We start from the raw sequence: 15,745 nt of genomic DNA, 5'->3' as shown, positions 1-15,745 counted from the left end.
AAGGGTAGTGCTAATAATTCAAGTCACAAATACTTTCAACCTAAAGATGATAAAACTTGTGGATGAAAAAAAATTCATTGTTGGAAACACTTTGCAGTAAGATCATAAGATTATTTTTATTATACTTAAATAATAATAATATTAGAAAAGCATCAATATCAAATAAAATTTATAATGGTATTATCAAGCAATAAATAACACAAGCCTACCATAAATATCAACATAATATATAATAATTACAGAAATTTGCATGATTTGTTGGTCAAATAATAAGCTCATCTCAAGCCGAGAAGCGGGAGACGCGTTGACACAACTGTGAGAAGAAAGAAATTGTTAAGAAAATCACGTGGAAATAATTAAAAGATAAAAAGAATACAAGGCTATTGTGCAAATATGTTATATATAAAAATCTTTAAATTTGTCCTAAATCACTACTGCCTTTGTTTTATTCATTATCTATCCGTCACCAAAACATGTTAATATAAGTAGTATAGTATAATACCATATATAATAATAATTAAAATATCTAACAACATACGCCTACATCATTGATTTCCTGTGACTGTCACGTACAAGGTCAATGGAACTTCTAATAAAGCTAATAAGCCATATACTAAAAGCTTTTCCCATTTTCTTTGAAAGGCAATGCTGAGAGATGGTTACATGATCTTCTTGCTAGTGTCAGCATTTGTAAGGATATGACAAATATGTTTCTATTTAAATATTTTCTTATTGCAATGATTGTGAATGTAAGAACTAAGATTTTGAATTTTTCACGAGGAGTTGATGGGCCACTATATGAGACTTGGTGGTATATTGTCACCTTTATGTTCTCCTCCCCAGTGAATAAACAACCCTTATATAAGAATCACCTTATAGTTCGTAACAAAGTAGTGACATTCATAAAAATTTTGATATCTCCTGGTCATCTAACCCATAATGGGGACATCTGTTGAGTAGAAAGTAGATTTTTTAATCTCCCTCATGCTTCATATAGCAGCTCATTATTCTTTTGTGAAAAAATCTCATAATATCGAACCTCGTTTTCGTAATCTTTTATATAGGGTAGTACTTGAAAAGAAACATATCCGCTAAATATTTTGATGCTACCAAGAAGAGAAAATGGGAAGAGCCTAAGATGGATGACATCTTCATATGTGTCGTTTATTTTAAATGTGACGCGGAGCTCTAAAAACTATCTAATATGCTCATAAGGGTTCTCATTTGGAAGGCCTTCAAATTGAAGTGATTCTTGATAATCGTGATGATGGCATAATAGATTTTAAAGCTAGTGCAGGGATGGGAGATAATCCTATGCTTGAATGCAGTTCATCAAATGAAGGCTCATAAGGATTGAAACTTTGTCCATATTCTAGCTGCGGCATCTCCATCTCTTTTTGTTGCAGACAACTTGCATCTGTCTTGGCATACTCAAATCTTGTTTATTTGCATCTGAATTTGAATTTGAATCGATCAAACTTTGAAATTTGAATTGCACCGTTGAAAAAAAAAAGTTTTATTGAAGTCAAGAATCCTTTTATATTTAACACACAAGGTGGTAACAGATACAAGAATTCTTTGAATTTATCCCTTAATCTATAAACGACCCATTACTTTATTCCATCCATTATATACCAATAACAACTAGTTTTGATACCACCTTTAAGACAAACTATATGCATATAACTAATATAATATAATATAATATATATAATACTAATTAAAATATCTAACATCATATCCTCACTTCACTCGTTTCCTCCAGCTCTGCGCCCCATTCAAGGTCAATGGCGCTTCCAATGGAGACATAAATTTGGGTTTTTTCCATTTTACTTGAAGGACAATGTTAAGAGGCGTTTACACTATCTTCCTATTCGTAGCATTAAAACTTGGAAGAACATGGCAAATACATTTGTTTAAATGTTATCCAGTTGCAAGTCCTTTTCCTTCTGCCTAAGCACTTGGAGCATCCACCACCCTCACTTGGAGATTATCGTGAGTGCTCTCATTTTTCTTTTTTTTTTTCTTTATCATTTATTCGTCTCTCTTCTCTATACTTATTGGCGGCTTCTCACTGGTTAAGAGAACATTCTAGTCAGAGTAGGACGTAATGAGGAAGCTAGATGAGTTAGAGAACCCTATCAAAGCATGCACCATGAAATATTTGGATCAATGAGGAAATGATACAATTAACACAGTTAATGATATGAAATATCTGAATGAAGAAATTATATGAAATATCTAAAATGAAATTTTGAATTTTTTTCACAAGAAATTGATGAGCCACTAAATAGTTTGTGGGATTGATTCAAAAATTTATTGAAAATATGTTCCTATCACAATTTATCACATTTGCTAATACTGGCAACTTTATTTTGGACTATCCTTGACCACTAATCTCATGATTGACGCAGCAACTGCCTCAGTTTTCTCCAAACAAACCCTATGAACTGCTCCTTACAGCCTATATATATGCTTCACTTTTGAAAATGAGTCTGGTTTAAAATATAAGTTTAATTTTTTAGTTTGTCTAAATATTTATTACTTTTTCCCCCTATTTTGCTTAGTTAATTATATTTAGTACTCCTCCTCTCATTAACATTACCCTCATATATTCTCTTTTATCATTTTTTTTATTTACTGCCTCTCTCATTTACCCTCTTAATAAGGGCAAATTTGAGGGGAAAAAAATACATTTTTTATCTATTTATTATTTTTAACTAATTTTAATTGCTAGTTTGTTAAACATGATTTAGTTATTTGAAGCTTATATATAAAATTGGTAGGAGTAACATGACTAGGAATGAGGATCATTGGGTTAGCAACTTTGGTATAAGTTTTAGTATATCATGTGTCGAACCGGAATGCTACAAAGTCAACTATTTTTTCCTTACCTTCCGTACCATTCTTTTTGAATATGTGATTATTTGATCATAGACTATCTGTTCAGATTTTTCTTTTCATTTTAGTTTTACTCTAACAAAGATACATTTTACATTCTTGTTGAAGGCTTATTACTTAATAAATAAAATGTATATGTTTCAAATAAAAATAGGATAATACATGATTAACTAAAATTTTTATGCAAAATTATATGCTTTTGACTTTTGATTCAGAAAATAAAAATGAATTCAAACCACTATTTCCTGAGATATTTTTGGATGTTGGATAAGAATATTAATTATTGTCCAAATTTTGCAAAGATAAATACAAATCTCTTTTGACACATACAGAAGTGCACGACAAAATGCCGTCTCGTATGTACTGCTGTGCAGTAAATCCGAACGGTTGGGGGGAAATGAGCAAATCCCTGACTTTTCCGTTATTCCCTTCAAAAATTACCTCCATAGAATTTCGATTTACATCAGAACTGGTTATGAGCTTTGATATGTATCTGACAGTCAAAGATCACAAACCATTTGAAGGTAAATTAAGAATACAAATCTCTTAATTAGCCAAAAAAAGGGTAAAGCAGAAAACACATTATCCAAACCCACAAAATTGTTCCGAATCCTATGCTCCGATAAAATATTAAATAATATACTGAATGAACAAAACTTGTCTGGGGCCTTAGCAGGACGCAAAGCCTAGTGCCTGATTAATTCCGAGGCAAGTGCCAAACAAACAAGATCAGAAGCGATCCTTGCGTTTCCGACCTGTGTACTTGGTGTCTGGAGGCACCACATTTCCTCTCCTTCTCATTTGCTCTTTCTTCCTCAGTATCCATTCCCTTCCCTTCCCACTCTTGTTATGCTTCTGTTTCTTCTTAGGCCTATGCCTATCTGAGATACAGACCTGAAAATTTCAGAATTTACAAAAGATCAATAATTTCAGGCCATGATTGACTAATCAAATAAAACACGAACCAATGCCAAAGTTATAGTATAAATTCTGGACTGCAAGAAGTTCTTTTTTCTAATTTTGAGAAGTAAAAAGGGCCAGAAAAGAAATACCGTTTTATTCTCTTCATCCTCACTTTCATCGTCAGAGCAACTCTCCCCATCTTCACCTTTGCCCTTGGTTACTGATGTGTTTATCGTTCGTTGACCACATGTGAGGACAAGAAATTCTTTTCTCCTCTTTGAACTATCACAATGCAATTGTTCGTCAGCTAGTGCAACACCAAAAACATGCTCAAAAAGAATATCTGATCTATAAGATGCTCTTCATAAGAAAAGGCGGGAAAAGCCAAAAACAGGGAACAACTCTGGTTCAAACATAACTACTTCTTAGAATATGTCCACAAAACAAATACTCCATTACTCTTTTGAATGTGATTATCATCATAATTATTTTACGAACAAAAGGCAAAAACCCAATCTATATATTCTAGTAGCCCACTGTACACACGATTTAAATGACTAGTAACAGGCTGTCCCAATAAATTCTTTTTTTTTTTTAAAAAAAAAAGATTGATGAGCTTGTCAACATAAACTTCAACACAAACATGCTATTTATGATCTGTTTTTCACACAGAATCTCATAGTGAAAGCAAATACACCACATTACCATGAACCACAGATAACCAGTTAGCCGATGCATTTCTATTTTGGGTTGGCTTTGTTTCAGAAAATTAATTGCACTTTTAAGAGGAGATAAAGAGCAACTTATTGTTGAAAAGAAAATATGATTACTTTACAAGACACTGGAAGATCAAAGATATTGTGCTAAGTACAGACCAAATGCCATTAAATGCAGAAAATGTTTTGCTAGAAAATCATTTCTATAAAACGAATAAACCATATTTCTACCACCTGTGAGGAAAATCCACGACTATACCACCAGAAAAACCAGCATGCATTGCAGCATTTAGAATCAATTCACGCTGCTGTAGACTTTCAGGATATAATTGAAACACTGCTCTAGATCCATTTGACAAGCATTTGTATAAAGATGTAAAGAAAGCCCTACAAATTCAAAAGATACATTGTTATGTACCATAGAGGAACAGTGAAAAATTTCACCATAGCCTAGTTTTAGAACAGTAAAATGCAAAAGAGGAGAAACCAACTACAGATGCTAGAATATACATGAAAGGGATGAAGTAATAAAATTGAACTACAAAACATAAGAGCAGGAACATACTTCAATCTTAATCTTGGATTGTGAGAGGATTTATCAGCATTGCATAACCACTGCAACCAAATAGAAGTATATGAGAGTAAGTGAGAAAGTAAATGACAAACAAGCCCAATCAAGTATAGCAACAGAGCATTAGCTTCATTGGTATATATATTTGAAATATAAAAAGCCACCCATAGAACAGAGCTGTTATCTTCCACAATTCTTTTTCCCTCATAGTCTAACGAGCTTTTCTCATAACTCTATTTTCTCAAGAGTGACACAATACTTATCCTTCGGTAATTTCATTTAATATAATTTTCTCACTTACTTCTGTTAGGTTTCCCTAGTCCAAGAACACCCTCATTCATACATACGATTCTGCATCACTTAGCTCACCCCCTGCCAGCAATCTTATGAAATTTGTATTTTAGTAACTCCACAAAGGAGGGTGTTTATTTGTGACAACAAATAAAGTTATTTAGGTTGTTGTTATCAAATTTTCCAAGTAAACCACATCATGCAGAGGAACTTCTTTAATGGAGTCAACCATGTAATATCATTCTTTAAATGATAATCATATTACATGCAGCGATTGGAGAACCTAACAACAATCATGGGGGAAAAAAAAGTTACACCCAAGTCTTGTCGGTGCAAACAGCAGGTTTGCAAAATGAATAACAGAAAGCAAGCTCTCACAATTTATAATTTGATAGTGGCAGCAAACCTGAACTGCAGAGATGCTAATGGCACCATCGATAACTCCAGGACGAAGCCCTAAACCCTGAAACCATTTTAAAAGAAAGATAAGGAAAAAATGAAAAAGCAAATTACAGAGCAAGCATCTTGTTTTCTTGGAGAAAGTTATTAGTTTCACATAACTAGGGATTATCAGACAATTATGAACAGATATAGGTAATCCCAAACCATCCAGTAATAGATAGTTCCAAAACCGTTATGGAAAGAATCAAGTATCAATGCAGTAGAATACTCATAAATCTCCAATTCCGTGAATACCTGACCCATATCACCAAGTAAAAGGTCTCCCTCAGCCTCTCGCTCCGATGCAATATCTAGACTTAACCAAAATATCATAAATTAAAAAGCCGAAAAAAAAACTGAAGGGAACATTCAGATGGCAAGTGTTGTGGTTCACAATATAAAAGAATTGACTCACTAAGCATTGATGGTGAAATGTCCAGGCCAATCCAGTGGTGTCCGTTCTCTGTAAGTGTCTCCCCACTAAGTCCAGATCCACAACCTACAGAATGCAATGGCAATACGATAATACATTTAAGCTATTATACACATGAAAAGATTTTTTTTCCCCAAAAACAAGGGTCATAAAACCAAACTCTGTGAAAGAAATTTGTTGGAAAGACAAAGCCCAAGGCCCAAGCCAAATAGACTTAGTGTTACTTGTTAAGTAGTTTTTTAGTTTACTCATTTATCTTTTCCGTCTTAGATCAGATAGGGATAGATAGCAATATCCTATCTTGAGTTATCCTTGTTCGGTATATATATATATATATATGATGTATTCCTACTTATTCAATATACAATAAAACACAGAATCATTCTGTCAACTTCATGGTATCAGAGCAGGTGCGATTCGGCCCTGTGTATCGCGATCTGGAGAAGACGCATGAAGCCGCCCTGCGACCAGAGGGACTCGGCGAACTCGGCGACGTGTCGGGGACCTGGGGATGTGTACCAGCGACTTGAAATCTCCTCGCGATCAGAACGACTCGGCAACCTCGGCGACGTGAACCAACACTGACCCGCGACCAGAGGTTCTCGGCGAACCCTTCGACGCGAACCTACAGTGACTACTGTTCCTCGACGCACCTAGAAGTTGCGACTTGAAGACGAACTCGGCGACGTGGACAACACTGACTCGCGACCAGAGCTACTCGGCGAACTCAGCGACGTGAACCTACAGCGGCCACTGTTCTTCGACGCACCCAGAAGCAGACGACGATGACACTTGAGGAATTTCCACCCCTGTTCGGATCAATGAGACGCACTGGAGGAAATTCCAACTCGCCACCCACGGCACTGACAACGGGTATATCATCACAGCAATCCGTTTCCTCTTCGTCTATGGGAACCGAGTCCGTAACCTCTAATGAGACACAACAAATGATAATTGCCCATAAATTAAATGGAAGCAATTACCTACAGTGGTCTCAAAGCGTTCTCATGTATTTAAGAGGAAGAAGAAAGGAGGAATATATCACAGGAGAAGCCCCACAGCCAAAACCGGGTGATAGTAATTATAATACATGGTTTGCTGAGAACAACCTTGTAATGACTTGGCTGTGTAACTCGATGACTGTAGAGATTAGTGAAGGCTACCTACTTGCTAATACAGCAAAAGAGATATGGGACGCAGCAAGAAGAACCTATTCTGCCATAGACAACACTGCAACACTCTTTCATATCAAGAAACTGCAAAGAGAGCTAAAACAGGGTTCTATGACTGTAACTCAGTACTATACTGCCCTTACGCGCTTGTGGCAGCAACTGGACATGTTTGATGTCCATGAATGGAGTTGCAATGGTGATGCTCAATTATATAGAAAAATAGTTGAGAAAGAAAGGACCTATGAATTTTTGCTCGGCTTGATAGATGCATTTGAAGACGTGAGAGGAAGAATTATGGGACTGAAGCCACTGCCATCGTTGTTTGAAGCATTCAACATGGTAAAATGTGAAGAGAGCAGGAAGCAACTCACTCAGAATGTATTTACACCATCAGAAAACTCTGCCTTGATAGTGCAAGGCAGTAATGTACCTGAACCAAGAGGAAGGAAGAATTCAAAAGGCTGGTGTGATCATTGCAACAAAAATGGTCATACGAGGGACATATGCTGGAAGCTGCACGGCAAACCGGCTAATCTAAAACAAAGAAGAAGACCTGAAAGCAAGAGCTATTCTGCAGTAGTTGATGAGGAGAAGAATGGAGAAACCTTAAGCCGGGAAGAATTACAAGTACTCAAACGGATCCTTGAGAGACACAATAACTCATCCGTAACTCCAAAGGCAAATCTGGTAAAGTCAGGTAATTCTATCATAGCTCTAAATGCCATAATGACCAATGATAACACTTGGATCGTTGACTCAGGAGCTACAGATCATATGACCGGTAATAAATCCTTATTCCAAACTTTAAAGTATTGTCACCACGAGAACCTAAAGGTGAAAGTTGCAAATGGAATATTTTCCAAAGTCTGTGGTGTTGGAACTGTCAAAATTCTTGAGAAATTAGAACTGCAGAATGTTTTATTTGTTCCAGAACTGGCATGTAATTTGCTTTCAGTAAGCAAAGTAACCAAGAGTCATCAATGTAGAGTGATCTTTGACGATGTTGGTTGTGTTTTTCAGGATTTGACAGCGAAGAGGAGGATTGGCATTGCTAAGGAATGGGATGGACTCTATTATCTTGAAGGCACAGATAAATATGTGAGCAAGGCGTTATTTAGTTCAGATTCTTTGAATAAAGATGTATTACTTTGGCACTCTAGGCTAGGCCACCCCAATTTTGGTTATATGAAACACTTGTTTCCAGACTTATTTAATAAAAATTCAGCTCCTTTTTTGTGTGAAACCTGTCAGCTTGCCAAATAAACAAGAACCTCCTATCCTAAACAATCTTATAAACCAACAGCACCATTCACCCTAATACACAGTGACATTTGGGGACCCACGAGAATTAAATCAACCTCTAATGCTAGGTGGTTTGTAACTTTTATTGATGACCACACTCGAGTGACTTGGGTATACTTGATGAAAGAAAAATCTGAAATTCTTAGAGTCTTCAAAGGTTTCCATGCTTTTATAAAAACTCAATTTCAAGGGGTAATTAAAATATTAAGAAGTGACAATGGGCGAGAATACCTTAGTACAGCCTTTAAGGAATTCCTTGACCAGCAAGGAATCCACCATCAAACTTCATGTACTTACACACCGCAACAAAATGGGATTGCTGAGAGAAAAAACCGACACCTCCTAGAAATAACTCGAGCCATTATGATTGCCCGAAATGTTCCAAACTCATTCTGGGGAGAAGCCATTCTCACTGCAACCTACCTGATCAATAGAATGCCCTCGAGAGTCCTGAATTACCAAACCCCTATACAAAAATTGCTTGAAACCTACCCTAGTTCACCCTTAGTCTCGGACATTCCCTTGAAAGTATTTGGCTGTGTGGTATACATACACCATAATGATGGTAACAAGCTTGAGCCCCGAGCACTAAAATGTATCTTTCTTGATTATTCCCCGTCTCAAAAGGGATATCGATGTTATTATCCGACAACAAAAAGGATCTATGTCACTAAAGATGCTGTTTTTTCTGAGGACGACGCCTATTATCCCAAAATACCCATTCAGGGGGAGAATTATAACGAATGGCTAACTCCAGATTTCACTGCCAAACCAACGCAAATAGAAACTGCAACACACCTAAACATCGACATCCCTACCAATTCACCTACTACTGTCCCTGAACCTGAGCCAATAAACAATCTTGAATCAACAATCCCACAACACCAGAACTCTCAACCTAACCACACCAACTTGGGAACAAGTGCGGAACAGCAGCAAAACACTGAGTCAGATGATGCAGATGAGCAACAAGAAAGTAGAGTCCCTTCCACTCCAAGGCATAACCAGGACTCTGACCCAATGTTAAATCCTGATGATCTTGGTTGGCCTATTGCTCTCAGAAAAGGTGTAAGATCTTGTACTCAGCATCCAATTAGTAAATTTATTTCATATGAAAGATTATCACCAAAAATGCAGGCATTTACTACAAATCTCTCAAATGAGAGAATACCAAGGACATTCCATGAGGCAATTGAGAACCCAAATTGGAAGCAGGCTGTTAAAGAAGAATTGGAAGCTTTGAAGAAAAACAAAACATGGGAAATTACTGATTTGCCCCCAGGAAAGAAGACAGTGGGTTGCAGATGGGTATTTACCATAAAATACAATCCAGATGGAAGCATAAGTAAGTACAAGGCCAGGCTTGTAGCCCGGGGATATACACAGTCTTACGGAATCGACTATCAGGAAACCTTTGCCCCAGTAGCAAAACTCAACACCATTAAGGTCCTCCTATCAGTAGCAGCAAATCTAGAATGGCCTCTCTACCAGCTAGATGTGAAAAACGCTTTTCTAAATGGGGATCTCGAAGAGGAAGTATATATGGAGATACCAGCCGGATTACAGAATTCCAGTAATCATTCTCCAAAGGTGTGTAAACTGCAGAAGTCATTGTATGGGCTGAAACAATCCCCTCGGGCTTGGTTTGGGAGATTTTCTCGTACCATGAAAAAAATGGGATACTCACAAGGCCAGTCAGATCATACCCTATTCATAAGGCATGCAGGCAACCAAATAACTGTCATTATAGTATATGTGGATGATATTGTAATTACAGGAAATGATGAGGCTACCATACAAAGACTGAAGAAATCCCTGGCAACTGAGTTTGAGATGAAGGATCTTGGACAACTAAGATATTTTCTCGGGATGGAGATCGCTAGATCTAAAAAAGGAATTAGTGTCTCCTAGAGGAAGTATACTCTTGATTTACTGCAAGAGACTGGGATGCTTGGAGCCAAACCTGCAGAAACCCCCATGGAGGCTGATTGCAACTTAGAATACAAAGCGGATGGTGTACCTGTCGACACAGGAACGTATCAAAGGCTCGTAGGAAAACTTATCTACTTAGCCCACACTCGTCCAGATATAAGTTATGCTGTAGGGGTAGTAAGTCAATTCATGAATAAACCCCAAGAGCATCATATAGACGCGGTTCAGAGAATTCTGCACTACTTAAAAATGAATCCAGGAAAAGGATTGTTTTTTGGAAAGGATGGGCCTAGAAGTATAGAAATTTATACTGATGCAGACCATGGAAGATCTTGGTTGGATAGATGGTCCACCACAGGGTACACTACTTTCTTGTGGGGTAACCTAGTGACTTGGCGAAGTAAGAAGCAACCTGTGGTTTCAAGGAGCAGTGCTGAAGCAGAACTAAGAGCCTTGGCTCTCGGAGTCTGTGAAGGGATCTGGATAATCAGAGTTCTAAAAGAGTTGAGACTCATACACAATGCACCAATGAAACTATGGTGTGATAGCAAGTCAGCTATAGAAATGGCTAGAAACCCTGTACATCATGACAGGACAAAACATGTTGAAATTGATAGACACTTCATCAGGGAGAAAATTGAAGAAGGCACCATTAAGTTGTCCTACGTCAGAACCAAAAGTCAAGTAGCAGATTTATTCACTAAGCCATTGCCGAGAAATTCGTTTGAAGAACTAAAGAGCAAGCTGGGAATGATCAACATTTATTCTCCAGCTTGAGGGGGAGTGTTGGAAAGACAAAGCCCAAGGCCCAAGCCAAATAGACTTAGTGTTACTTGTTAAGTAGTTTTTTAGTTTACTCATTTATCTTTTCCGTCTTAGATCAGATAGGGATAGATAGCAATATCCTATCTTGAGTTATCCTTGTTCGGTTATATATATATATATATATATATGATGTATTCCTACTTATTCAATATACAATAAAACACAGAATCATTCCGTCAACTTCAAAATTTAAAATAGTGAAGCGTCAGGGAAGTCCTAATGGCACAATCTAAAAATGTGAACTCAAGTAACGGGTTGAAATCCTCCAGTCTTCCAAGCATATACAGAGTACTGGATAACACATCAGACCCGGACGTATGCCACTGTAAATCTGACGTAAATATCAGCTACAATGCGTGGAAAAACTATGGAACAAGGCATATCATATTATATTATATAAAAGGGGAATGCATTGCAATATAGCAACAATTCCATACCATAGACTGCAAAGAGTTTCCAGCAGAGAACGTTATAAGGACTAGTTTAAGTGAAACCCCCGTGACCTTCTACGAAAACGTCAAAAAGAAAATTTTGCACTTACAAAATAAAGATATGTATGGTCCTTTTACTAAGGCAGACCAAAAAAAAAAAAAAAAGCGTGATTGCATGGAAGTCTCATCATAACAAGTCAATAAGATGTTTCCCGAATAAATGCAGAAGACAAAATGAGAGTAACTGTTTACCAATATCTAGGAGTAACTTGGGAATGCCGTCATCGGGCAAAGCAAGTAGCTCCAGAGCTCTTTCAGAAAGCACCGCCTATAAACACACGAAAGAAGACCACTAAGAATTTCAAAACCGAAAAGATAACACTCGAATTATCGTTTACACATTCAACAAGTGTAGAAAAAGCACCAGGATTTCTAAAAACAAAGGAAGCCAGCACTTATAACGTGATTTTCAGGAGAAAGCACCTGAATTTCAATAATTCGCGAAGAAGATGTGTACTTGCGAGCTTCAGTATCATCGTAGAAAATCTCAGGCGGAGCGAGCAGCTCTGGCCTGGATGCCATGATTGGAAGTCCTTTCCTCTTCTCTTGCTCTAAAACGATGGTGAAGACTGAACGGAGCGACGCCGAGGAGAGAGCCAAGCACCGACAACGTCAAGGGGGAACCGAGGGCAGGATGAAGAAGGCGCGAATGAAAGTAAGAGAGTGAGTTATAGGGTTTTGGGGGAAAGCAGGGGTTCTGGCCGAAGCACAAAACGACCACGTTTCGAATATTAAAATTCTTTTTAAAAAATTCAATCGTATATATAATTATATATCCTCTCAATTCTTTTTGGCCTGAATATCCTCTCGATTTCATTTATGCTCCTCCCAAAATAAAATATGACAATGAGTCCTTTCACGCTTTTAAGTTTCTATAAATAATATTTTTGCAACTAAATTATATATATTTTTATTGATGAAATGTAAATAAAGAGTTCATATGTATATATAACTTAAAATTTATGAAATTTATTTGCACCACTTAAATTTTTAAAGAAGTTATTTGCTTCGAAAATAAACTTAAAAGAGGTACATGATCAATTAAAAATCCTGCTTTGATACTCAAATAATGGATTGATTAACAAAGGTTATCTATATAAATTTAGATTAGAAGTTCAAGGTAATTTTTTTAATCAAATTTAAGAGATAGGATAAATGACTTGACACAACGGTCAACAGATAAAGGATTGTCTTATTGCTTTGCGCGCCCCAATTTGATAGCATAAAGAAAATATTAAGAGCGTAATTTTTCGTAACTCTTAATTTTTACTCAGGCAAACGCGAATTAGCTTATAATGCATAAAAAAATAATATATAAATTAAATAAGTCACACGAGCTTTAGTTTAATTAGAGATAGAGATTAGAGATTAGTTTTAGCTGCATGCAAAAATTGTTCGAAGAATTTTCGTCACTTAACACTATATTGTTAAACCTCTAAATAAACTCAATTTATATACAATTTAGCATAAAATATGCTGCAAACTGAGCCTTACATTCAAGACCGGAATATTATTTTTGACGATTTGACAATATGCTGAGCGGAACGGAACAGAAGTACATAACAAAAACTGGACATTTAGGACTCTCAAGAACATCGGGATAGACCAGGAGATAGAACTCACAAAGAAACCATACAAGAGGAAGTGTTACGTCCAACGAATAGAACTAGAAATGATAAAGAGAATAATACTACCTCCGGTCCTAATTATAAAAACAAATTAACTAATTTGAAAAGATTAAAAAAATAAATTAAATTAGTTATTTGTAATAAATAGATGTTTTTCTAAAAAAATATCTTTACTAATCAAATGTGTTGACTAGAAACATCGTTATTAAAAAAACTACTTTGAAAAAAAAAAAACATAAATATTAGAGACAAAATATATTGAAATCTTATATTTAGAACCAAAATTGCCTCTGACATTTTAATGGGTAGAATGGACTGGAACAAAAGAACAGAACACATTTTTCATCAAGTCTATTTGCTGGAGCTTGTAACAGTATAGTGAATGGGAATGAGGTAATTTTCCAAGGGAAGCAGACAAGTCCTATGAACGAAACTCAAGATGGTAAGCAAATGAAGCAGTAATTAAGATACATTTCTAATTGGTCTCTTCTAACTAGGAGGTTGCCTGAGGTTTCTAATGAATGACAGGCTTGCTGGAGATAATTAGAATGTCAAAGAGGAAAGCAAGCTACAAAGAAAGTTATTCTGTAAGGTGAATACAAATACTTAATCAGCCCTTAAGGAAATAAAACACCATGCTATAAATATCGTCATTGAGTTCTGAACATAATCCTTTCATAGAACCAACACTAATCATTATCTGATCAAATCCAATACACAATTTCTGTCTCTTTGGAAACTAAAGACTTCTCCATCAAAAATGAGCTAAAAAGCAGAGAGAATTACAATAATATAACTGATGCTCTAATCAAAAAGTGACAATCCCATATCCTCATCTTCCTCTTCTTCTTCTTCCTTCTTTTCTTCCTTCTTTGCTTCAGCTGCAGGAGCATCGCCGGCTGCGGCTGCAGGAGCAGCAGCGGCTACAGCACCACCAACGAATACCGCGCCACCTACGACCACCTAAACAAACCAATGGGGCAAGAGAAGAGTTCATCAGTGTACATTCACACAGGTCCGGGTGATAAACACAACCAAGGTCCCTTTTTAACAGCAAATTTAAGCTAGTCGTAAGGTCATCATCCCACCAACACTTCTGAAGATATTTAACTAATTTAACAATTAAAAGGGAAGAGATTATACTCATATAGAACACAGATGAGAAATCATTCAAACTTCTCTAAAAATTTAGTCCGCGCTTCTATTGCAAATGCATTTCAACAGCAAACAAAGTAAAAATATAATCCATAAACATTATAGTATAAAGCAGATAGACAAAGTCCATATCCCCACCCTAGTAATTAATATGAAGCCACAGCAACAAATCATAGACACTAGATATTACTAATTCACAGAATCAAGAAGAAAACTAAGAATTATCAAAATCACATCTCATATAAAATTCAAACTCCACAAAGATTCAGATTACGCAGATCCATTTCGAAGCAAAATCCCAAGATCAGTTCAACGAGAGTTTGATATCAGAAATTATATTAATCACAGCACTAAACTGTAATACGCTAATTGAGTAAGATATTTGGAAAAGCAAACGAACGAAGAAAAGAACCTGAAAAACAGCGGAAGTGGGGGAGACGGTAGCGAAAGAGGACTGAACGGGTCCAGAGGAATCGACAGCGAGGGTGGATTGGACAAGCTTCCTCTGGATCTCAAATGTGGTGGAAGCAGAGGCCTCGATGTCACCGGAGAGCTGCTTGCCGGTCCATTCGCCGTCGCAGTTACGGAGGACAAAGGTGAAGACTCCCATAGCTACACTTCTCAAAGTACAAACTACAAAGAAAAACCTAATGGACGACGCAGAGAAGTTCGAGACGCATGCTTAACAACTTACTTGATTATATATAGCAGGTGCCACTTGGAAACCCTAGTTGTGGGTTTTTTGTTTTTTCTTATTTTTTGGAATGAGGTAGCTGCTATTTATATTGAAATGCCCATTTAACCCATGTTGATTGTTTTGTATTCCACTGGAATCCCTGTGAGCCCATAATACATGGCCCATGGTCATGGCTTTTTTTGTTTGCCATTTCATCACTTTCTTTGAAGTCATCATACTCGTATAATGTACCGGGAAAAAAAAAAAAGGTACTTATATAAGCCCGATAAAATCAATTATGACATTCA

The 15,745-nt window shown here is 36.6% G+C and overlaps 2 protein-coding genes across 2 annotated transcripts; both read right to left on the bottom strand.

Annotated features, from left to right (window-relative positions):
• Nucleotides 1-3,315: 3,315 nt before the first annotated feature.
• LOC114730769 (18S rRNA (guanine-N(7))-methyltransferase RID2) lies at nt 3,316-12,608 on the bottom strand. Its single transcript, XM_028917878.1, has 9 exons — nt 12,402-12,608; nt 12,171-12,246; nt 6,239-6,322; nt 6,079-6,134; nt 5,789-5,845; nt 5,086-5,135; nt 4,755-4,907; nt 3,954-4,086; nt 3,316-3,795 (listed from the first exon to the last, which is right to left on the bottom strand). Exons 1-9 carry the CDS (start codon nt 12,498-12,500, stop codon nt 3,631-3,633), a joined length of 873 nt encoding a protein of 290 aa, XP_028773711.1. The 5' UTR covers nt 12,501-12,608; the 3' UTR covers nt 3,316-3,630.
• A 1,601-nt stretch (nt 12,609-14,209) lies between these two features.
• LOC114730720 (60S acidic ribosomal protein P3) lies at nt 14,210-15,447 on the bottom strand. Its single transcript, XM_028917828.1, has 2 exons — nt 15,174-15,447; nt 14,210-14,569 (listed from the first exon to the last, which is right to left on the bottom strand). The coding sequence occupies exons 1-2, from the start codon at nt 15,369-15,371 to the stop codon at nt 14,411-14,413; spliced, it is 357 nt and encodes a 118-aa protein (XP_028773661.1). The 5' UTR covers nt 15,372-15,447; the 3' UTR covers nt 14,210-14,410.
• Nucleotides 15,448-15,745: the final 298 nt, after the last annotated feature.

The sequence above is a fragment of the Neltuma alba genome, unplaced genomic scaffold (assembly GCF_004799145.2).
Source record: "Neltuma alba isolate B1F8T4 unplaced genomic scaffold, ASM479914v2 tig00012763_pilon, whole genome shotgun sequence".
NCBI lineage: Eukaryota > Viridiplantae > Streptophyta > Magnoliopsida > Fabales > Fabaceae > Neltuma > Neltuma alba.
The sequence above is the reverse complement of the archived record's forward strand: the minus strand, read 5'-3'. Positions and strand labels throughout refer to the sequence as shown.